The 24416-nt window shown below is 56.5% G+C and overlaps 1 protein-coding gene across 21 annotated transcripts in view; it reads right to left on the bottom strand.

The window, feature by feature from the left end:
* TSNARE1 (t-SNARE domain containing 1) overlaps nucleotides 1-24416 on the bottom strand; it is a 99013-nt gene that overhangs the window by 60740 nt on the left and 13857 nt on the right. For 9 of the 21 annotated variants that reach the window (XM_074316992.2, XM_074316991.2, XM_074316990.2 and 6 more), the window contains exons 2-4: nucleotides 11660-11785; nucleotides 7358-7507; nucleotides 5903-6403 (exon numbers count right to left, since the gene is read on the bottom strand). In XM_074316992.2, coding sequence (XP_074173093.2) covers nucleotides 5903-6403; nucleotides 7358-7507; nucleotides 11660-11747 — 739 coding nt within the window. In that variant the 5' untranslated portion in view covers nucleotides 11748-11785. Of the gene's footprint in view, nucleotides 1-5902; nucleotides 6404-7357; nucleotides 7508-7702; nucleotides 7847-11659; nucleotides 11786-19876; nucleotides 20068-24416 lie in introns of those variants that run through there. The other 12 variants (XM_088798924.1, XM_088798921.1, XM_074316986.2 and 9 more) reach the window with 11 other exon arrangements.

Raw genomic sequence — 24416 nt, 5'->3', positions numbered from 1 at the left:
CAGAATTAAACTAGAAATCAATAACAGCAAGCTATCTGGAAAGAGTGAGAATTATTTGAAAATTAAACAATATACTCCTAAATAACCATTAGCAAAAGAAGGTATCACAGAGGAAGCTAGAAAATATTTTTTAACTGAATGAAGCCACAATATATGCAAATTTGTATAAGTAAAGCAGTGCCCGGAGGAAAATTTATAGCAATAAACACTTATATTAGAAAGGTCTCAAGGCAACGATCTGACAAGAGCAAATTTACCCCCAAAGAAGACAGAAGAAAGAAAATAACAGAGATGAGCAGAAATCAATTATATCGACCATGGAAAAACAGAAAAGTAATGAAACCAAATCTGGTTATTTGAAATAACAAAATTGATACACTGATTCGAACAAAATAGAAAGGACACAAATTAGCGATATTGGGAATGAGAGACCGCACTACCGACCCTACAGGCACTGGGTGACTGCGCAGTTCTGCACGTTAGGAACAACTTCACACAGATCAATTTGACAACTTAAATGAATGAAATGGGTACGCTCCTTGAAAAACACCAAGGATCAAAGCTCTCTCGAGAAGAAACAGAAGCACAGAGAGCATTCTAACATTAACGAAATTGTAGCTCAAAATCTCCCCACAGTGAAAACACCAGGCTCAGATGGGGCTTTGTTGAATTCTGCCAAATATTTAAGGGAAGAAGAATACCAATTCTACACAGACTCCCTTGGAAAACAGAGGAGGGAATGATTCCCAAATCATTTCAACTTACTTTAGAGTCATTGGAATCAAGACCGTGTGGAGCTGAATAAGCAGGGACACAGATGAGCAGAAGGGCCACAGCCCAGGTGAGCGCATTCTGCTGGCTGTAGACAGAGGCTGGAGCGTAATTCAGGAGAAATGTCTCTGAACAACTAGACAGCCATTGATGCTCAACCCAACATTAACCAAACTCAAACATTAGCTCGACAGGGATCATAGACTGAAACGTAGAAGCTGAAACTATAAAACGCTAAACAGCAATGACTTTGGAACCTCAGTTGGAGTACAAGAGGCGAAACAACCAGAGGAAACACTGATAACATTAAAACATACAACTTCTGACCTTCCAAAAAGATACAGTTAAGAAAATAAAAGACGCGGTGGCTGTTTAGCTCAGTTGGTTAGAGCGTGGTGCTGGTAGCACCAAGGATGCCGGTTCGATCCTGGCATGGGCCACTGTGAGCTGCGCCCTCCTTAAAAAAAAAAAAGGAAAAGACAAGCAGGAGACGAGAGAAATGGTTTATAATACAGGTATCTGACCAGTCCTGTATCCAGAATCCAGATGGAGCCCACAGAACGCAGTAAGGCCAATGGCAGATACAGAACGGACGGCAGATGTGAACAGACGCCCCACCCAAGACGGACGCAAGGCAGTAAGTACAGGATGAGGCACTCGGCGTCAGGGAACTGCACGCTGACACCGTGACGGGGTCCCAGGCCACGGCACCCACCGGACGGCCACCCAGAGACTGCCCACAGGGCGCTGTGGGAGCTGACCGGGCACCAACACTCTGTAGACAAGTTTGGCAGTTTCCTTTAAAGTTAAACTTATTCTCAGCATGTGACCAGCAGTTTGACTGTTAGGGATTTATCAAAACCCCCTAAAAAGTGACAGTACTGCCCACGCAGCTATCACGCACAGATATCCATGGTGGACAGCTCAGCCAAAAACTGGCAGCAAGGGGACTGCTGTCACAGTGGACAGGACACGGACTATGGACACCCACCCCGAACAGGAAAGAATACACTACTGACACAGGCGACAGATACCGCAGGCTGAGGACAGAGGCAGAGCCGCAAGAGAACAAGACGACGGAATTCCACGTAGGGGAAACTACCCACAGGGGCGAACGTGGGGTGGGGGACGTGAGTGCCAGGAGGGGCGAGTGAGAGGTGGGGGCATGGGGGCCGTCTAAGTCCCCAGTGGCTCTTCACTCAATTCCCTGGGGGGACGGTATGGCCGGGCACATCTCACTGAGTCATGCCCTTACGTGACGTACCGTATTGCACATAAATCACTCTTGGAGAGAGCCGTGACCTGGTCCCACACGAGGGTCCAGCCGCCCTCCTGCCTCCACCCCCAGACACCACCGCACAGCCTGGTTTGCCAGTGCCAAAGCCTAGGGGTCCTCTTAGGGAGGCCCCTGGGCAGGCCCTCTGCCCCCCAGGACAGGACGGTCTTCCCCAGGACAAGGGCAGTGGCTCTCCACCTTTCCCTCCGCACAGTGAGTTCCAGAACAATCTGTGAGCAAAGAAACATGCCAGGAGGAGGGCGGAGAGGGGTGCCTCTCATTCTGCAGGCCCCCCACACTCACCCCGAAAAGGCAGAGGAAAACCCGTTTCAGAGATTCTTCTCCCTCTAAAAGAACTTCATTCGCACTCAGTAAAGTAAAATAACAAATCAGCAGAGCTTATCAGGGCTTTTCTCAGAACTATCCCGCCTTGCGTCCATTGTGAGCAGAGATAATGGGACTTTCTAACAGGACCAGAGAGAAGAAGTGCGTCCACTGTGCCAGCCTCACGTCTCCGCCGTCTCACTGTGGCCCTGCCGCCTTATCTGCCCGCTGCAGAGAGAAATTAATACTTCCAATATGCTGGTGGCCGTTGTCGGGTTACAGGCTCTGTGGGCCGCCGGGTGCCCTAGCGCCTGCAGCAGCAGCAGGGCTGGCCAGCTGGTCAGCGGGAGCGGACCTCGCAGGAACCCACACGACACTCCTGGGTCAGCACAGAGCCCCTTGGCTGCAGACTCCGCCCCCAGCCCACCTGCACATACACTGGTAAAGGCTGATCCAGCCAGGCTCGGCACCCCCACAGCGCCACCCCAGGCTGGGCAACTCCCCATGAGTGGGGCAGGGGTGCACCCCACTCTATGGAATGAGTGACAGCAGCATCCTTCACGGGCTTCTGGGGGTGCACCCAGCATGGCACTCACACAGACTTGGGCAGCTCGGAGTGCTCAGAGGACAGGTGGGGGCAGCTGGCCTGCACCATGCTGTGGGCACTGGAGGAGAAGCCGGGGAAGGGCTGGGACAGACAGGGACAGTTCTGCATCTCAGGAGACGACCCCACTGCACTGCAGACCGGAGTCTGCGGCTGGGGCGGGGCAGGGTGTGGCAGGAAGGACAGGCTCCTGCCTGTGAAGGTGCCTTGCTAGGGGTCTACTGAGGCCACTTCAGGCTGGTAGGCGGCTAGTCATGCTGCAGCTGATTGGCCATGTCTGCCACGGACACGGTGAGGGGCTTGGAGGCACCGCCAGGCGTCCCCATTGCTCTGTTCTAGATCAATGCCCCTGCAAAGTGCTCTGGGACAGAAAGGCTCTGTCACCAGATCCAAGTCTGGGATCGGCTACAGGGAGGGGGTCCCCAGCGAGAAGCAGCAGCCAGGAGTACACGAGGGGCCTGCAGCTCCCACATGGCGGCCAAATACGGACATTCACTCAGTGACCCCAGGAACACGAGTCCATGGCCGGTCACACGGGAGGGAAGGTTAACTTTCGCAGGCTGCACAGAGAGGGCATGTTTGGACAATAACCACAAAGGCGGGCATCTGGGCTCCGCGGGCCACTCCACAGGGGGGCTGCTTCAGCCCCCACCCCCGCACGAGGGCCCAGGGACATAAGCTCCCACGGGTGAGAGTGGCTAGAAGTGAAACGGCAGAGGGCAGGGCCCTCACCCAGGGCGGCAGTGCCCTTAGCTAAATGCAGGGCACCCCATCCCACGTGGGCTGGCTTCAGAGAAGGGTACAAAGCCTGGGCTGGCAGCTGGCCAAACACGTGTGCTGCTTCTGCTTTGTTTTAAAGTTCTTTGTGTATTTTCTGGCTCTGTTTCAAGGTCAAAGAGTAGGTAAGGGATCAGAAATGCCCACGGACCTACCTCCAGCACCTTCCTGGGACTGAGGTTCACAGACACGACCCCCACACACCCTGAACCCCAGCTCCAACCCCCCCTCCTGTCTCTAACTTGTGGTGCTTCATCAGCAGCCCCTCCGTGGCCCCTGCGTCACGGCCTGGGCCGCTCGCTCCTACTGCCCTCATCGCTCTACGAGTATCAGAACAGCACGAGCGAGGGTGCCAAGGACACGGACAGACGGCAGCACCACGAGAGAATAACCGCAGGGACCCCGCCCCCCACGCATGTCTGGGGCGCCTGAACCGGGTGACAGACCAGACAGATGTCTCCTGGGAAGGAGTGGCAGGGGGTTCTCGCTGGTGACCAGCAAAAACCAGCCCTGGCAGGTGTGGGTGAGACTCAAGGAAGGGACAGCAGTGGGGGGCTAGGAGAGAGGCAGCCCCTGGCCCAGGAGCCTGACGCTGCCCTCCAGCCCTTGCCCTTTGACTCCAAGCCAAAGAGCGTGAGCCTGGGGTTCAAGACAGAGGCTAGGGGAGCAGAGGCCTGGGACACAGGGCCAGACAAGAGGCAGAGCAAGGAGCACCCCTCCTTCCTGCCGTCTCCCCCAGCACTGCCTGCCCCATCAATGCCACGTGCACTCAGCTACTCACCAGCAAGCTTCCACCCAGCCCTCCTGGGGCCCTGGGCACAGCCACCCCTACAAACCTCATCAGCCCCCAACTCTGATGGTGCCACAAGCCCCCAAGCCTGTGAGGCGGCAGGAGGGCTTCTCCACGTGACAGCCAGAGGTCAAGGAGCCCAGAATCCCAGGTCAGCAGCCCTGTGCCCCCAGCCCCTGGGTAACCACAATATCACGACGACGCCTGACCCACTGGGCCGCCTATCCTCACCCAACACAGCGCAAAAGGCGAGGCCATGGGCTGAACAGGGGCTTCCAGACTCTAGCACACAGGCAGCGGGTGGTCCCCACGGCTGCAGGAAGGAGCCCCACCCTGACTCCTGGCAGACACACTCCCGAAGTGAGACAACCAGCCCCCAGCCACCTCCTTTGTGAGGGCAGCCTGCTGGCTCTGAGGGCTGCCACCTGTGCCCGTCTCTCCTGGGGGCCGAGCAGGGGGGCAGTGCCATGGAGACATGACACGCCCGCTGTGGAGGGGCTGCCCACTCAGAACGTCTCCCAGCCACCACTGGTTCTGCTGTGCCAGCACTGGCTCAGTCCTCGCTGCACACTGGCTGAGCACAAGAGCAGACTTGGGCCAGCATCTTGAGGGGAACGGTGGCCACGTGCAGCAGCCCCTGGTTCCCGGCCAGTCCCAGGTGGTGTGACCTGTCTGGGCAGCTTCCAGGCAGAACAGAGACCTGAGGCCCTAGCAGTGGGAATGCACGACGACTCCTCCAGCTCACGGCTGCAGCTGCGATGGCCTCACAGCAGCCCCGCAGCCCTCAGGGCTGCTGGGAGCATTCGCGGTCCACCGGCAAGGGGACCAGGCGTCCCAACCCACAGGTCGCGAAGCCGGCTCAGAAAGTCAGCACGAGCACTTTATTTAATGGGAAGGACAGGACAGCATAGGACAGGAAGGGCAAGAGAGACATGCCAGGGCGTGCAGGAAGCACAGGGCTTGGCACCATTTGAACGCCCTGTACGTCAGCTGTGCGTGCACACACTGTATTTACTGTAGTCATGGTCGTAAGGTAGCACGAGGTGACCTGGAGAATAGAGCTGTGCCCTGTCTGTCCCCCAGCTCTCGCTCTGCGATGGGTGAGGGACGGGTCAAGGCAGAACTGAGGGGAAGTGAAATCGCATGAAGCGGCTGGGGTTTACAGCGATGGCGTGTGCGGGATGGACAGACAGGCGAGTGCAGGAGTGAGGGGCAAAGAGCGACACAGGATGACGCAGAGCCCGAGGTGGGGAGGAGAGGGGAGCGGCCCTGTGCAGGGGGAGGAGCAGCTGCAGAGGGCGAGCCGCCAGCAGGGTCTCTGCCCTCAGCCCCCCTGTGGGTGAGCTGGGGCTGGACTCACCTCTGGGCGGCTCCAGGCCCAAGGCCCCGGAGGGCAGCACCTGGCAGGAGAAGGTCTTGGCCACCGCCTGCTCCACGGGCGTGAGAGCCAGGGCCTGGGGCTGGCTGGAGCCAGGGCTGGGGGCCGCCCCGCGCAGGTCGCCCAGCTTGCGCCGCACGACGGCACGCAGGTCCCGCCACTTGTGTTTCAGGTCCACAACGTCGCGGCGGCAGTAGCCCAGGGCGTTCACGGCCTGCAGGATACGGCTCCACACGCGGTACCTGCGGGTGGGCTCGGCCTTCAGCAGCCCCGAGCCGAACAGCAGCTGGTGGTGCTTGCTGACCTTGGTCACCAGCACTTCTGTCTCCTGGGGGCAGAAGTTGGGCTTCCTCTTCTTGGCCCGGGAGGCGCTGGATCCCGCCATCCGGCCATGGGCCCCGGCAGCCGAGTCCTTCCTCGGGCCGGCGGTGGGCAGCGAGGTGGGCTCTGGCGTCCCGCGGCCTTCGGGGGCAACCCCTGGCCCTGGAAAGGCACCAAAAGGTGGGTGTTTAAGGCCCGGGCCATGAGGGTGGGACAGCAGCTCCCAGGTGCCTCCTCTTTGCCTCTGATTCAGGACACTGCTGCCCGCTCCCGGCCACCGCCCTTGCCTGCTGAGCGTCCAGAGGCCTGGGTCCAAGTCCTAGCCCGCTGCGGCCTGGCTGCGCGTCATCCAACAAGGTACTTCACTTCCGACCACAGTGTCCATCAAAATAGGCCAGCCCTGGCCCTGCCTGCCTCCCACAGCCACTGTCAGGGACAAAGGAGCGAGACAGGCACGGTGGCTGTCCCTGTCTGCAGGGAGAAGGCACTCTGTGGCCAGGGCCGAGCTGGCTCCTATGACGTCCCTTGCCTGGGGCCAGCCCTCACCAGTGACATACATGCCAGATGCCACGGCCAAGCACCCCTCAGGAGTGCTGCTGACACCTTCCTGCGGCCCAGCTGCGTGAGTCCTGGCCTCAGAGCCAGAGGGCAGGCAGGCGGCGATGGCCTGGTCTGCAGTGGCCCTCTCCCCTTTCCTCCTAAAGCATGCACCAAGGACCCCAGCCTCCCTTGCGAGCCCACTCTGCAAGGAGAACCCAGGCTCAGGGGCAAAGGGGCCACGTGAGCCGGTCGAGAACCCGGGCATGAGCAGCCCCTCATCTCCATCCTGCAGGGCCAGGCCTCATGCCTGGAGCCCCAGGACCATGACAACTTGGTGACAGCCCTCACGCCCCTCCGGTCCAGCCCCACCCCACCATTTGCAGTACATGGGGAAGGGAAAGGCTAGGAAGGGAGAGGGAGACAGGCCAGACCCTCGCTGCAGCTTCTCCCCAGGTTCCCCAGGCCTGAGCCCTGGGCTTCTGAGCCGGCCCCCACCCACTGCTCCTCCCTCCTCACTGCTCTGTATCTCAGGGGCCTTCCCCAGGACCCCCAGACCCAGCATCCCAGTGGAAGTACCTCGCTTCCTGGCCCTCAGGCCTCTGGGAGCGCCCGCCGGCCCCAGGTCACCGTCCCCGTCCTTGCCCACACAGGGGTCCTGCGGGTTGTTCTCTGGCGACGGGCAGGGGAAATGGCGGATTCCATACTCTGTCCAACATTTAGCGCACTCTACAGACAGCAAGGGACAGTCACAGTTACGCCTAGCCTGCCCGCGGAGCGGCTCCAGGCACGACTGGTGGAACAAGGCCCCCACACAGGACTGCAGGCACCCCGGGCCCTCCGAGTATCCACACAGAGAGGCCCCACTCACACCCACCTCCTCCAGGAAGCCCTCCCTGACTGCCACACCCTCCAGAATGCCACCTTTTGCTGAAAGTCAGCATGGAGCTCAAAACTTTAGATGTGCTGGATCTTTCTCTGTACCACAGTCCTTCTGAAAGGTGATTCAAACCAGGACAAAACCCCGTGGAGCAGGGCCCTCAGGCGAGGGCCTTTGACAGGAGTTACCTGCCTTTGACAAAATGGAGAACAAGGCTTTTTAGGAAGGTATATTGAAATTTGAAGTTGACACAACACCCAAGTATGGGATTGTTCTGCTGTATTTTATAAAAACATTGTTCCGCGCACACTGGAAGTGAAAATAAAAGCAGAAACCTGCTCTTCCTGACACACAGCTGCAGAGCTGGGGAGCAACCCTGGGGGAGGGGGTCCGATCTCGAGCCTCCAGGAAAGGGCCCGCCACTTTCCCCTCTTTCCGAATAGCATGGAGGGGAGCCTCCGGGAAGGGTCTACCCCAGACACCCTTACTAGACGCCCTGAAGGTAGAAAGTATTCAGGCCCCCAAACTCCATCCTAGCAACTGTTGCCCAGACAACGGTCTGTAAGGAGGAGGCCCAGCTATGCAGGTACCTGGTGATGGGGTCACCATCTGCTCAGGGCCCCCCAGAGCCCCTCCTGCAAGGACAAGGAGGCCACAGGCCCACCTGGCAGCCCACACTGCCACCGAACGGGCACCTGGTCACTGGACATGCAGGCCCTTCACACCTGCCCCTGGTTACTCCACATGGTCCATCCAGACACTTATGGAGGAGCCCATCTGGTCTGCCCTCTGGAATCACATGACCCTGAACTTTGGGGGTGGGGGTTGCCCAGGGACAGTTACTGTTTGTTTCTGAGTATTAGAACAATACACACAGTTCCAGGAGAATACTTCAGTGCAGACAATTATGAGAAAACAATGAAGACCATGGCATCCAGGGGTACACTGCCCACACTGGGGGCGGTGACATGGCCCTGTCTGCCATTCGCCACGTCTGTCCTCACATCGGACGTGGACAGAGGCCGTCACCTTCTTCCACAACTGTCCTCACGGCGGCATCACCCTCACCACGGCGGCACTCACTCCACTGTCCCCTTGCCGGGTGGTGACAGCATTTCAGAATTCTCCCTCACAAGTCACGCTGCAGCCAACACCTGTGCCTACTTCTCTGATGGCAGAAAGTACTGATATCGTTAGGTAGGAAGTGCACAGTCCAAGAAGAGGCGTGACTGGGCGAAGGGAGGCTGGCGGGTCCAGGGGCAGGAGGAGCCCTCGGCCGCCCTGAGTGGCCCTGCCCCACACAGCCTGGCCGTGAGCTAATGTAACTCTCTTCTCACGCACTGTGGGCCGCCATGTTTCCTGTCTCCTCAGACCTGGCCCATCAGGACGAGATTTCTGGGTTTTCCTCCCATTTATGTGAGTTCTTTATGCATTAATAGTCCTGCAGGGGGCTTTCAAAATGGCATTGACCACGAAGAGGACACACGAAGCTCTGCATGATGACCCAGGGCCTAGTGTACCCAGGGCTTGGTGCACAGCCGGCACTGGGGAGCCTTCCCCAGTCACCCCAGAGAGAGGAGGGGAAGGAACCAGCATCCCAGAAGCAGCCCCATCTCAACAACTGTCAACAAATCGGGACAATGCAGATGCCTTTCTGATAGAAATACAGGTAAGTTACAAACCATTTCTAAAAGACAATTAGAAAAAAAATACACACGTTTTTTTAAATGATCAATACAATTTTAAATGAATGCTGGGTCAAAGAAGAAATCATAATGGAAATAAGAAAATACTTGGCCCAATGGCTCAGCTGTTTAGAGCGTGAGCTCTGAACAACAAGGTTGCCGGTTCAATTCCCACATGGGCCAGTGAGCTGCGCCCTCCACAACTAGATTGAAGGACAACTCCTTGGAGCTGATGGGCCCTGGAGAAGCACACTGTCCCCCAACATTCCCCAATTTAAAAAAAAAAAATTTAAAAAGGTAAGTAATAAAAATATGAGCAGAAATCAATCACATTTTAAAACTAATATATAATAGAAGGGATCAAGAAAGTCAAGTCAGTTCTTCCGAGAGGCTTACAAAATGTCCACATCTTTGTCAATACTGATTATAAAACAATAAAATAGGGAGGTAAAATAAACGATATCAGGAATAAAAAGAGGATGAGATCAGATACAGCCAACGCTGATAAAACGGCAGCCCCCCAATCGCGCCCGGTGCAGCCCTGACCGTGAGTGCTCGGTCCTCACCGTGACCAGGAAGCCCTACCCGCAGCCCATTTTCAGGCGGCCTGGATGCGGCTTGCAAGTGGCAGAGGAACGGGATGGGGACCGAAGCAGCTGCCCTCCGAGCTGTGCCAGCCCCACACGGAGTGTTATACTCCACACCAGCAGCTACTCCACTCCGTACAGTTTGATTTCAGCACATCTGAACATTTAGAGCAAGCAGACACATGTCCAGGAAAACGCAATACAACCAAACTGACCCAAGAGGAAACAGAGAGCCTGAGTGTTTTTAAGAGAGAAATTAACTGGCAGATGGTTTTACAGCAAAACCCCAGAAACACTGACAAAGCACATAGCCCTATTCTTCCCAAACTCTCACAGAATATAATCACTGCTTTCACTCCGTATCACAGAGGTTCTGGCCAGCACAGGAAGAAGGAACGAGAAACAAGAGGGGAAAGCATTGGAAAAGAACAGGAAAAACTCATTATCCACGAATGATACCATCGTATAGACAGTAAAACTTAAGATTCTACAAATTATTCCATTAATAGCAAAATCAACTCCACAGGATAAACCTGGTTTCTTCAAGAAATAAATTTCAAGGGAAAAAAACAAAGCCAAAAGATGGAGAGGACGTGGAGCGAGACCTAAAAGGCGTATGGATGGACTGCACTGTGTGGATCCCATCAGGACCCTGTGCGGTGCCACTGCACACCTGGGAGCCGCTCAACGCAGTGTTACCGCGCGGTCTGGGTGCAGAAAGGCGTCTCTCTTAGGAACACACACTGAAGGCAGGAGTTAAACATGGAAACAAACTATGTGGACCTTAGATGAAAGTAAAGGTAACATTGTTATCATGTTGTAACAGAATTTGTTAATGAGACGGAAAAACACAAACCATGACAGAAACGCCTGTCGGAGTGTCCCCATGAAGAACTTGTGCCGCTCAGCAGGCCCCACCCCAGGGAGAGAGACCAACCAGAGAAGTTTCCAGCACCTCTGACAAGGCTCCCGAAATCTTGCAAATCAATCAGAACAAGACCAACTCAAGAGATAAACCAACAGAAAGCATTAAGGAAGACCCAAATGCCTACCAAATGGGAAAAACTGATCAATCCTGGAGTCACCAGAGAAACGTAACTTCTCACCAGAAGTGAGCCCTGCAGGCCCACAGGCTGCCACAGCCGCCCTCGGGTGCTGACAGGGGCAGGAGCAGAGGGCACGTGGTGCTCCCGTAAGGAGTGAGGTCAGCACGAGCCCCAGCCAACCGCTGGACTGGCCTTGGGTGCAGAGCCCCGGCAGTGCCCACAGGCCTCGGCACTGCCCTGTAAGGGGACCAAATGGACCGCCCTGACCATGCCTTCCACGCGGACCAGGTTCAGATGCCACGGCATGCTCACATCACCAAACGCAGAGCAGGGACACGGAGGGGACAATTCTGTCCCGTGATCTGCTCCTCCTGGGAGCCACGCATGTTGCTGACTGAAAAGCAAATCCAGCCAGCGGCAGAATAAAGCGAACCACACGCTCATGAAACAAGGCTCCGAGGGCTGGAAGGCCAGCAGGTGCTGGGGAGGGACAGACACACAGGGCAAAACCGGGAGGAAAGGACTGACTCAGCCCACCAGCCCCACCTCCGCCCGGGCCAGTGTCAGCCCTGGTCCGGAGGGACAGAGCCCTCCTGTGGCCACCAACACAACACAACACGGCGGAGACCTGCCACTGCCATCCCCCCACCTCCGCCACACACGCTGCCCGCCACTGTCATTACCTAGGGGCTGATAGCCTTGTCTCGAGGGTCCCCCAAAAGGGCCTCGGCTCCCCAGGCCGCCGCTACCGGCGATGGCTCCGTAGGACATCTTCTCACAGAGGTCAGGACTACCGCCTTCCCGCCGAGCTGGAGGAAACACAGAAAACGGGGCAGAGGAGGAGAGAGGGTTAGTGCTGAGGCAGGGTGCACACTGGCTGCCCACCCGCCCCGAGCGTCCTCACCCCAGCTGCCCGTGCTGGTTCTCAGGTCAGCGAGCCCCTTCCAGGTGGCCTCCTATCCACTGGCCAGTGTGGGGGTGCTGGGAATAAACCCTCCCAAAGGGACCCCTCTCAAAGACCACAGACGTCCCAACTGCAGCCCCTGAGCAAGCCCCCTGTCTGGCTCCTGAGGCTACTGGGCCCCCATGCACATCGGTCCCCATGGCACTGCCAAAGCCGAGTGCTGCGCCATCTGAGAACCCACTGGCTCGCACCACCTGCCAAATCTGTCCCCCTCCTCTCTGCCCTCCTGAGCCGCACAGCAGGGTAAGAGGGCTGGGGCAGGCTGGTGGGGCTGAGCCCACTTCAGCCACTTACTGTGTGCAGAGCGGGGACGAGGCCCTGCCCTATCTGGGCCTCAGCTTCCTCGCCCGCAACAGGTGACAAGAGGCCTGCCTCTCAGAGGAGCAAGGGGTGAGCAGACACGCACAAAGGCTCACAACAGGGTGACAGCACCGGCTCCTGAGCATGTCACCAGGCATCTGCCTGCCTGCTCTGCACCCCCTGGGAACTGCAGCTCCAGGGTGGCAGAGGGGACCGCTCCAGCTGGAGAACTGACACCTGTGACCTCCAGTGTCACAACTTTCTGGTGTGCCTGTGCCCACGCCACTGGGGACACCCAGGCACACGGCCCAGTGCACATGGAGGCTTCTCAGCATTGGTCTGACCTGCCACGTGCTAACAACGGCAGCGGGGCTGGCAGAGCGCTCCATGCAGGCCAGGCTGGGCTCTCGGCTCTTTGCAGCCACGACTCAACTCACCCACACAAAACCCTCAGCAGGAAGGCAGGCTCGTGAGCAAAGCGAGCGCCACATGGGGCAAGGAGCAGGTCCAAGCTCCCGCTGTTGGGCTGGACCCCCCAGGAGCCGCTCTGCCCCTGTGGTGCCCATGCCATCCAGCCATCCAGGATAGGGAAGCCCAGGAGACCAGGCCCCCAGCGGGCCCCAGATGTCTCCGGATGCTTCCATGATGAAGAATTATCAAGGACCCCAAAGCACTTTGGTTTATGGGGGTGACATCAACCACTATTTACTACACTAGAAATTAAAATGGTTTTAAAAAAATACTCAGTTCACTTTAAAATAACAACAGTAAGCCCATTACCTCTTAACATAAATAACATTCTTTATGAAAACTAACTCCATTTCCCAAACTAAACAACGCAGTCGGCACAGCGAGTGTCCCATACTTGGTAACTCTCTAGTCAGGCTTAGCAGACAGGCTGCGCTCCCAAACCTGCCTCCGGGACAAGCTGTGGCAACACACTGCTTTGAGTGGAGCATATGAAGAAATCTGGCGGCAGAGGGGTAGCTGGCAGAGGAAGGACCTCCGGGAGCCCTGAAATCCCCAGGGGTCCTCAGAGCACGTGCTGAGAACCCTGATGGAGTCTACAGAAAAGGCCTTCAGAGAACAGAGCAGAGCGTTGAGAAACTAACAGGAATGAAGAGCGCGGTAGGAAGGTGAGGGGAGGGTTGAAGAGGTCGCCCAGAAAGGGGACAGAGGAATCAGCAGCGAAGCCCAGGGGCACTCAGGAGCACCTACATCCGAGCGATAGAAATCCAGAGACAGAGAAAACCAAGGGAACTGAAGCAGTAGACGGGTGCATGGTGAACACCCCGCACGGGACACGCCTGCGCTTGAGAGGAGCCAGGAAACGCTCAGCGAGGGGCTGGCATGACCAGGGCCGGCCTCGTGCTCGCGAGACTTCAGCACCTCGACCTGGACAGCACCCGAGCACTCAGGGGGCCTGGGGACAGCGCCTGAGGACGGCTGGGGTGAGGGGCAGAAACGGGGGCTCAGACACGGGGGTCTCGAACAATCCCTTCAGCACCTCTCCCAGGAAAGCATTTGGGACGTGCCCCTCAGACGGGGATAACATAGGGAAGTCGGCAGACGCAGACCACCTGAGGCAGGAGGCAAGTGAAGGACCCAGGGCACAGCAGGCTGTGCCCAGGCCAGGAGGACAAGAGGCAGACCGGAGCCGACAGAAAGTTCTAGAGGGACCTCCTCAGGAAGGTGACACGTCGGGCGACTGATGTACAAGAGGTTAAGATGGCGACATCGGAGGACGGCTCTGGGTCAAGTTGCTGGAAAGTTCATCAAACACGATGTAAACACAGGCAACTACAAACTCCAACAAGTTGGGCAGGAAACAAACCGCCTGGCTGACAACGGTCAGCTCTCCAGCGTGCGTGGCTGCAATGAGGAAGGCCTCATCCACCTGAGGGTGTGACCCAACGTGTGACTGCGCGAGGGGGGCGGGGGTGCCTGTGGGCGTGGGCACACGTGTGCGCGTGCCTGCGTGTGCACTGTGAGGCGTGTGCATGTGCGTGAGTGTGGGGTGTGGGACAGCAAGAGCAGTGTGTGCAGAGACCTCAGTCCTCACCTTACAAGTCAATGAACAACGTCTAAAGGTTGGAAAGTCACAGAGTAGCAACAGGAGCCTGGGATTCAGAGCAGAGCGAAGTATCGGGATCTACTATGGGCAGGACATGGAGCCGACCCGGGAGGGGGTCGGCTGGGATGGCTGCGTTTTCTTAATTAACCATGTAGAACTCCCGCTCTAGACTTGAGGCACGTACAATTTTAAAATATTAAAGCTGAACTTGTAAACGCCCAGTGAAATCATCATGTAGAAAAATCAGCCTGGAAGCAGAGCGGCGGCTGTGGGGTGTCCCCTGAGCAGACAGGACCCAGCACTGTCCTCCCGTCCCTGGAAGGCGGCCCTGGCGAATTGCTGGCGGTGTCCCGAGTGGCCAGGCGAACGCCAGGCAGGCAGGCACAGGGGCCCAGAGGACTCGGCCACACTCCACAGACACACGCCACACCCCCACTGTGTCCAATGTGGCCTCGAGGCCTGGACATTTACCAGGAGTCACCTGCAGTATCCGGGGACAAGGGCTCCAGCAGGAGCTTACAGAGACCCTGGGGGTGTGGCAGGAACCCCAGATGCTGGGACCAGGCAGCTCCGAGGGCACTATTGAGAACAGGAAACACCAGTGCAGGGCCCCTGCCTGCTGCCAGGTGCCTGACACGCTGGCCACACTGGGCCTCAAACCCCGGAGGGCTGGAATCCAGCAGGCCCATTCCCCCACTGTGGGGAGGCCACGAGGGGTCATGGGGCACGCAGATGGCAGCGCAAACCCCGGTGCTCCATGCCCTGTGCCCCGGCTGTGCCCTCTGCCTCCTCCCCGCGGCTCCTGCTCATTCACCAGCACCCAGCTCTCGCCGAGACTTCCCAGCCAAGCTGTCCCCATGGGCGAGGGCAGCCGTGGGCAAAGGCAGAGCCAGAGGAGGAAGAGGGAGGGAGTAGCTGGACACAGGCCCGCAGGCCGCAGGGCTGGGCGGACGCTCATCAGGAATGGCCCTGGGTTGCCCCGAAGCTGCCGGACAGAGGGCACAGGAACAATGTCCGCTCCCAAGGAAACCTCCTACTGAGTGGCTTCCGAGACCACCCACAGGGCTGCCAGCCTCCTCGGGCCTCGTGCCCCTGGGCTGGCGCCGGGCTCTTCCCCAGCCACCATCCCCTCAGCAGCCTGAAGGGAGCCGTCTGTCCTTGCACAGCCCAGATTCTGTTTATAGGGCACTAGAGGAAGTGAGGGTGCCAGGGAATGCCCAGCAGGACAGCTCTGCCCCCACGACAAAGCCCCTAGGCCCAGGAGCAGGGAGAGGCCCGCCAGCAGTTAGGAGGGAGAACCCACACAGCTCCAGGTTGGACTCCGGGCCAGTGTGGGGCTAGGACAGGGCCCTGGGGGTGCAGCCCTGGAGCAGGCGCCAGCCCCCCCGCCGTCCTGTCCCTCGGGGCACAGGACAGTGACACTAGTGACACAGCTGACTTGAGTGTCTGGGAGGCCCGGGCTCCTACAGCCAGGCTGGGTGGCAGTGTCCACTCACGTCCTAACCAGGCCAGGGGCAGACAGGGTGAGGCCTGGCCAAAACAGACCAGCGTGGGCCTGGTGACCCACAGCCCCCATGACAGACCCCCGGCCACAGGGCTATGGCAGCCTGGCCCCACCCCACCAGGAAAGGGACAAACTGACTGGAGAAATGGGAATCGCTGCTTCCACAGCCAACCCTTCAAGGTAAATCTTTTTTCTAGGGCAAAATGAAACTGCCAAGTTAAAGAGGGGGAAATGCACCCCCAGCACCTGCCGCTGCGAGGGCCATGCGAGGCGCCCACCAACGCCAGCCCCAGCAGCCACCTGCCCACCAATGGCAGGAGCCTCTCCAAGCATGTCCACTGCCGAGGCCTGCCCTGCCAGCTCTCCACCTGTCACCCCACATGTGGCCTCAGCCCCTCCACAGGTAACAGCTAGAGGACCACACAGGTGGCTGCACCTTGCCCAGCACCACGGTGAGATCCGCCTTGCGCTCGGTGACCGTGTGACACAGAAGGCGTTTCCCCCACCGCCACCCCAGATGCCTCTGGCTTCTGTAGGCTTCTCTGACTGCACAGCACATGGTCCAGCCCCAGCCTGCCCAGCTGGCCATTGCCCCGCCAGTCCTGAGCTCCGGACCCCAGTCCCTTCCCTATAAGAGGAACCCGGAAGGGTAGCCCCGGGAGACGGTGCAGACACATGAAGGAGTGCTCGCTGGACGCAGGTGCCGGCCACCCTCAAAACAGCTGTCCCCACACTTCCAGGGCCCTGTGCACCGTCCCTGCTCCCACACTAACACCTACAAATCTGAAAGGGCTCCGGTCCCCTGCGGCCACCAGCTGGCTGACACTCTGCACTCCTCAATGCCCTGTCTGTGTGAGGAAATTAGAGGGGAAGGAGGAGGGAGGCTAGCTGGGAGGCTTCCTGAAGGAGGCAAGGCTGGGGAAGAAGAGGCGCGTGCTACACGGTGCAGAAGGACAGCTAGCCAGGGGCCTCCTGCTGTGGCCCTCCCCTCACCTGGTCACGCCCGCACTCCCAGGAGGCCTGCTGGCAGGTGACCTGCAGCGACACTACCCTGTGCTCTGCTCCACCCTGGGCCCAGCCGCTAACCCCAGCCTCCCAGGCTGCAGGGAGGCAGGAGGCCCTGGGCTGCGTTGCTTAGAGACCGCTGAGCTGCCCCCAGGAGGGCGAGAAGGGAGACACAGTGCTACTCGGACCGCCCACGCTGTTCCAGGTGGATGCTGACTGGCCCAGGCTGCCTGCCCACCCGAGGGCCGGCGGGCACCATGAGTCAGTCGTGCAGGAGCCCTCAAGCTGGACTGATGCCATCTGGGCCCGCACACTTCCCTCCACTGTCCCCCACCCACGCAGCCACCAAAATGCTTCAGCCATATGCGTGTGCCCTCTGGGCTGCTTTGGAAGCCAAACCAGCTCGGAAACCCCGCATGAAGGTCACCACATCACTCAAGACCAGGCTGCCCAACAGGCTGGGCCCCAAGTCTGCGCACACCTAGTGCCAAGAGTGGAGTGTCACTGAACACGTCTGGGACCTTTCTGGGGCCACCAGGGGCCTGGAACGATGACGAGCATCTACCATGGGCCCAGAAGGAGTAGGGGGCAGGGGCTCCTTTGCCAGGTATTCCCTGATCTAGAGGAAACCCCAATTTTTAAATGAGAAAAGCGAACTCAGGAAGGGAAAGTGACTTCCCCAAAGCCACAGAGACAGCCAGGCTCTGGGCCCGCCCTTCTCAGTGGTCTCTCTGCAGCAGGCACACAGGTGCTCCCCGCCAGACCAGGAGCCACGGAGGAGAGGACCACAGCGCCTTCACCTGCACACGGCCCCTGTCCAGCACCCCATCCCCCTCCAGGCAGCGCCAGTCGACTGGAGCTTGGAGGCATCAGTGCGAAGTCCCGGTTTCCAGCGTGCAGGCGGATGCGATGTGGCTGCGTGTGGGGACACAGGACGGCACGCAGGCACTCACTCACACAGCTGTGTGCGCAAAGGGCTTCATAACCTCCTGCTCTGCCGACTACGGTGCTATGACGGTGAGCAGGCCCAGCACACAGACCTCGGTTACAAAACACCACTCTTCACCAAAAGGAGGAATTAAGACGGCTTAGCTTAGAGAAACAAGTGGCTGACTCCAGGATGGGGAGGCGGGTAGAGAAAGTCAAAAGAAAAGTCTAGAACGTTTGCTAAGCAAAAGAGTAAGGAAGTGCTCAGAGGAAGGTGGGGACATCTCAGCAGAACACAGAAACCAGCCTGAAAAGGCTTCCACTGGCCAAATCTGGGGCAATTTGAGCAAGAAAATACATAAAGGTAATAAAGGATTATAACCCACTGAACAAAATAAAAATCCATGAGTCCACACTCTTATAAATAAATAAATAAATAAGAAAACACAGGGAAAGTTCTTCCTTAGAGCAGAAACTAGTAACTGTGGAAGGAACGATGGAATCAGCAACCATCAAAACAACAGATTCAGGCAAGACTGTCGATGCATGTTAGCAGTCGCGGGTGAAAGGCTGATGAATAACAGGGTATCCACATGGTCTCACAGTATCTCCCCTAAGATACTTATTAATTCAACCTGGGAAAGTAATGACTTGACAGACGAGAAACTCCGCAGACATCACCTTAACCAAATGTCCTAAGTCAACACCGTCAGGGATGGAACAAGTCAGCATCCCGTGCCTCCCAATGCAATGACTGAGGGCACGGCAGCACCTCCGTGACATTCCTGCCAACAACGTAGGACAGTGAGAACCATCAGAAATAGCCACGAGGAGACGCCGGCTACAAAAGAACTGACCTGCACTGGGCACAAATGTCCATTCCGGGAAACAAAGAAAGACTGAGGAATTGTTCCTAAAGATTCCAGGAGGCTAGCGAGACGTCATCACTAAAATCCAGCACACGGTCCTGGCTTTCTCTCTGCTACAAAGGGTATTCATAGGACAATTCACAAGGTCTGTCCTCTGAATACGAGCAGCGTCCTCAGACTAGACACAAGAGACTTCCCGGTCTGCACCCTTGACCAACAGGCTTCATGTCTACACTTGCTGCCCAGCGGTTCAGAACACGTGTGTATGTATGTCCACACAGAGAAAGGGATAACGCAAATGTGGGGAAGTCAGAATATGGGAAATGGGGGTGAAAGGAAGTCTTTCTGTTAATCTGGTAACTTTTTGTAAAATCTAGACTTATTACGTCCAAAATTTTAAGTTAAAAATAAAATAAAGACACACTGGGGATTTGTGTAAATCCTAGAAATAAATTTAAGAAGGGTGCAAGATCTGTATACTGAAAACTAAAAAGCATTATTAAAAGAAAATGTATACAAGTGGGGAACACACCATGCTCACAGACTGACACACTCGAGAGTTTAAAATCAGAAATTGAGACTGGGGCCACTGACACAGACACATATTTAAAATGTTTTCTAAAATCAAGAAGCCTCTCTCATTTTAAAATCAATCTATTAAACAACTCTTAGAGAAAAAAAGGACAAATATAAACTAAAACTAAGGAATTTCTAAAAAAATTTAAAAACAAACAGTGAAAACATTACATATAAAAATCAAGATACATTTGAAGCAGTGATCAGAAGAAAATTCATAACATGAAACATTTAAAGAAAAAAGCAATGAACTAAATTCTTAGTTCAAAAGGTGATAAAAAGAACAGCAAAATAACTCAAAAGTAACCGCAAGAAAGGAAGCAACAGAAATAAAAGCAATAGTAATGAAGTAGGGAATAGAAAACAATAGACCTAATTTATAAATCAAAATCCTGTTTTCTAAAAAACACTAACAGAAAAGACCACCAACTAGCTAACTTAGTCAAGAAAAGAGGGAGAAAGCACAAAGATACAATCTAAGAAATTAAAAGGGAAGAATAGTCACGGAACCAGAAAAAAAAGTTAAGGAACCATAAGACTCTACTTTCAAATCCTACGTAAATAAGTATAAAACAGATTAAACGGGTACTGTCCTGGGAAAATGAAATTCACCAAAAGTGATCCATTGGAGACAGAGAGCTTAAACACACAAGTTTGGATAAAAGAAATAGAAACACTTACCATAAAAACTACCCCATAAAAAAGCCCCAGGACCCGAGGGTTTTGCAGGGGAATTCTGCCACATTTCCAAAGTCAAATATTTCCCATGTCCCACAAATCATTCTGGGGCATTGACAGTGAGGGAAAACCTCCAGACTCTCTTATGAAACAGGTGTAACACTGACACCGAAACCTAAAGACAGTCCAGAAAAATAAAAATGGAAAATCGGTATCAGTTATGAATATTGATGCAATGATACTAAATAAAACACTAAGAGACAAAACTCAAAACCCCATCTGTTTACTTTTCCAGGAATGCAAGGCACATTCAACATTAAGGAATCCATGACTGCAATATATCATATTGATGGACCGATGGGAAAAGCTGATGTATTCCTCCACAGATGCTAGAAACAGCATCAACAAAATTCCTGATGCAAACACTCAAGAACTTTTCTGGTGAATATCCTTCAGCCCTAAAAGGAGCACCTTATTTAAAGGGAAAATGCTGGCAACAGTCCCCAGAGATCTTGGAGGGAGCAAATGGGGCCTGTGTCTTTAGCACCGTCCAACACCATCCTGGTGGCATAGGCAGAGCAGTCCCTTCCATGAGAGATACCGACCAGAGACGTGAGAAACAAAGGTGGGATCAAGGAAATGACAAATTTGCAAATGACAGGACGGAAAACTTAGAAAACACCAGAGACAACATCCAAATTCAACGAATTAAAGACCGTGGTAGAGTAGCAGGGTATAAAATTCACACAGAGAAAGGAGGAGTCTTCACATACACAAATAACCAGGCAGAGGGCAGAGTGGTCATGAAAACCCCACTTACAACAGCAACAGAGAGAATACTATACCTCGGAATAGGTTTAACATGAAACGGGGAAAATCTCTAAGAGGAGACGTGAGAACACCCAGGAAGACAGAGGTAGAAGTAACCAACAGAAAGCCAGCCTGCCCTTGAACAGGACGGCCCTGTTTCACAAAGCGCCTGCTCTCCCACCCAATAACATGCCAGCCAGCATTTTTATAGAGCTAGACAAGCTGACAGGGGGATCCTGTGGGGAAACAGACGGACGGTGAATGTGAGGAAAACACTAAACAAAGAAAGAGGACTTCTACCAGCAGGCTTGGAAAGCCCAGGGAACGAGGCGCTGACACCTGCTACAACATGGATGGGCCTCAGAAACACTGTCGAGCTGGAAGGAGCCAGACACAAAGGCCACACAGGTGCATCCCACTATTCTAGAAATGTCCAGAGCAGGCAGATCCACAGGAACAGAAGCACACAGGGGGTTGTACAGGCTGGGGAGGGGGCAGGCAGTGACTGCTCATAGCTATGGGTTCTTTTAGGGTGAGGAGAAGGTTCTGGAATGTGACAGTCGTGATGGGTGTACAGCTCTGAATACACTAAAAACCGCCCAACTGCACGCGTCAAAACGGTGCACTCTGGGGTAGTGAGTTACGTGTCAATAAAGCTATTTTAACAAATGCTAGAAAGCCTCCATAATTAAAACTCCGTGCATGAAAACATAAACCAATGGAATAAGAAAGTCTAAAAACAGACCCTTGCACATATGGACATTTAGTATCTAATAAATGCCGACAGCTCAAATCAAAGAAAGACTTTTTAATAAATGGCGCTGGGACATCTGGTTAGCCATGTGGGGGAAACTGGTCCATGCCGAACATAGGAAGAAAATATTCCCACAGATCATGGCTGCCCATACAAAACAGAACAGCTTCCGAGAGAGGTGAGTTCCTCTGTAACCTGCGTGTGGGGGACGGTTTCCCAAGTAGGACAAAGACAAAAATGCTCTAAAGGAGAGACCGAAGGCTGACTGGCACCTCCTGGTGACCTGGGCTGAAAGGCACGCACACACTCGCAGCGGGCCTGTCCTGCCCCCCGCCCCTGCTTCTGGATTCCTTCTCTTCTCCCTTCCTCCTCCTGCAGGCGCCGCACGTTCCCAGCCCAGCAGCCCCCAGCACTGCCCTCCCTCACCTGTCTGCTGACACCACAGGGCTCTCTGTGACAGTGTGGCTGAGCGTCTCCTGCAGCCTCCAAGTTTTGGTGCCACAGGAAGAAAACGGGGAGAGGGCAGCCCCCAGGACTGGGCAGGAGGCGGGGGGACCAGGCCTGGAGTGAGCGCAACTGCCCGGGAAGAGGAAGGAGGGGAGGGCGCGGAGGGCGCAGACGGCCAGGGCCACGGGCGGCTCAGGCCTGGCCACAGCCTCCTCCAAAGGGCAGCCGGGTGGCCGTCAAGGCCCTGCGAGCCCAAAGCCTGGCCAGCCCGGCCTCACCAGACTGCAGGCTGAGCAGGGGGATGGCGGCGACAACTGGACTCTCCCCCACACCCACCCCACCCCCAGTTGCCTAAGAAACCAGGACACAGGCACCCCAGACAATCCACAGGCCACTCTCCAGGAAGGTGGCCCAGGGTGAGCCTCAGGCTCCTGCCAGCACCACCCCTCGGCTGCAGACCCCAGGACCTGGCCCAGGCTGCTGCAGGAGTCTTGGTTGGTGAGAAGTGGGGAACCCTGAGAGCAGGGAACCCCAAGACCACCACATAGCAGAAAAGCCCTGGCCTGACTCTCCGTGACATGACCCCACGGCCAGGTCCTTCCGACCACGTGGGACGGGTCCGAGGCACAGGCTCCTGGGTGCAGTCTGGGTGAGAGGAAGCACGGCCGGCGAGGAGGGGCCTCGCAGAGGACCCAGCCCCCCACCCAGCCCCCCAGCCACCTGCTGGGCCGAGCCCAGGGCTGTCAGGAGCCCAGCAGGGCTCCAGACAAAGACAGAGACTCAGGAGGGTGAGACAGAGAGGCCAGGAGACAGACAGATGACGGGAAAGGAGGGAGACAGCCCACAGGCAGGGAGGGGCACATACCCCACAAGAAGCAGCCAAGAGAAAAAGCAAGTCTGGTCCCCAGGGACCGTGCTGATGAATGGAGCGCAGGAGAAGGGCTTCTGGAGGTGTTAGTTACAAACTCAGGGAAAAATTAAACGGCTGAGGTTCATCATTCACGGGGGACTTGGCTTCCAAGCACATCACTTGAGAAGTGGGAAATCCATGCCTTCCAGGCCCCTGGAGAGTTCTCTCAAATGCAAATCGTTTGAAATGAGGAAGAACTGAGAAGGGACTGACCTGGTGGGCACAGAGGCCAGGCAGCAGAGCGGGACCCCGCCGGGGGTCCCTGGGAAGGCCCCACGGCTCACCCCCAACAGACTGCGGCTGGACAAACCCACCCTAGCCAGGGCCTGCAGGGACCCGACATCAGACAGGTGCCCGAACACCGCGAGCTCCTGCCCCTCCCAGGGAGCCCACAACAGGAGCAGCACGCCCCCCAGCACTGCTGGGGTCTCCTACCTGAGAGTGGTGCCCAGCTGCCACAGGCAGGCCCATTCTGGGTGCTGTGATACACCTCACAGGGCTCACATCTGTGTCCAGGGGCCCCAGCTGCTGCCCTCGGGGGACCAGGCCCACGCTGGGTAGGTCAGCAGCTGATCCACGCCAGGGGAGCAGGGGACCCCCCAGTGCAAAGCAGTGCAGGCAGCAGCGGGCCTGTCCCCCCACTTGCCGCTAGGTCTCTGACCAAGATGTTCCCACATGGGAAAGAGGGAGGCGGGCTGGCAGAGACGGGGGCAGGCACCTGGCAGGTCGGGCCTGGGCAGGCGCCAGTGCCTCTGCTCTGTGGGATTTGCCAGACAGGCCTGGCACAGCCAGTCGGCCCACCAGGCAAGTCTGCCATTCTATTTGTTACGGTGGCATAGCATGGCCTCTCAAAGTCCTGACCCATAAATGAGCAAATCACATCATTCACAATGAAAAACCAAATCACACTGCCCCCAGTTCATGCCACGGTCATGGCAGGGTGGCTTCGGGCACGCAAGTCTGCTTCCATGCCGCCCCCGCCCCACACACGGGGGGGCCCAACACAGGAGACACAGTTCATGCCCCCCAAGCCCAGGCCCAGGCAGGAACCGAGAAGCTGGAGGGAAGGAAAATGGAGGGGAGGTGGGCTGGAGACCCCACAGCCGTTCTCTTGCCTCTCCCGGAGGGGAGCGGCCAGAGCTTGTCACCTGCTTGCTGCTTATGATGGTGTCAGGGGAGTGAGGAGACCGCAAGCGACACCAGTCTGAGTCTCCGCTCTGCCTCTGCTGGACATATGACCTTAACAAAGTCACTCCCCCTCCCTGTCTGTGCACAGACTCTGCCCCTTACAGGGTCGCCAAAGAGGGAAGGGAGACAGAGCAGGTGTGCTGACCCAGGTGGGCGGCAAGGAACCCTTGGTCCAGCTGTCCCTTGCAGGGAACCTTGAGGACGCGAGGGTGGCCCTGAGTCCCAGCAGGCCCTGTGCCCTGGAAAAGGTGTCGGGCAAAGGGAAAAGGTCAGGACTGAGGGCCTGCCACATGCAGGACTCCCAGGGCCCCAGGCAGAGGTGCAGGAAGCCCCCAGTGCCGACGAAGGACGGGCCAGACCCACTACTGGACACCACGGCAGAAAGTCCACCCCTTTGTGAAGAAGCGGCTGCAGGCTGCCCCCAGCAGGACCGG

Source organism: Rhinolophus sinicus, chromosome 6 (genome assembly GCF_057876585.1).
Source record: "Rhinolophus sinicus isolate RSI-liver-muscle chromosome 6, RSI-T2T, whole genome shotgun sequence".
NCBI classification, from domain to species: domain Eukaryota; kingdom Metazoa; phylum Chordata; class Mammalia; order Chiroptera; family Rhinolophidae; genus Rhinolophus; species Rhinolophus sinicus.
Note: the sequence above shows the minus strand (reverse complement) of the source record. Positions and strands in the feature narration are given on the sequence as shown.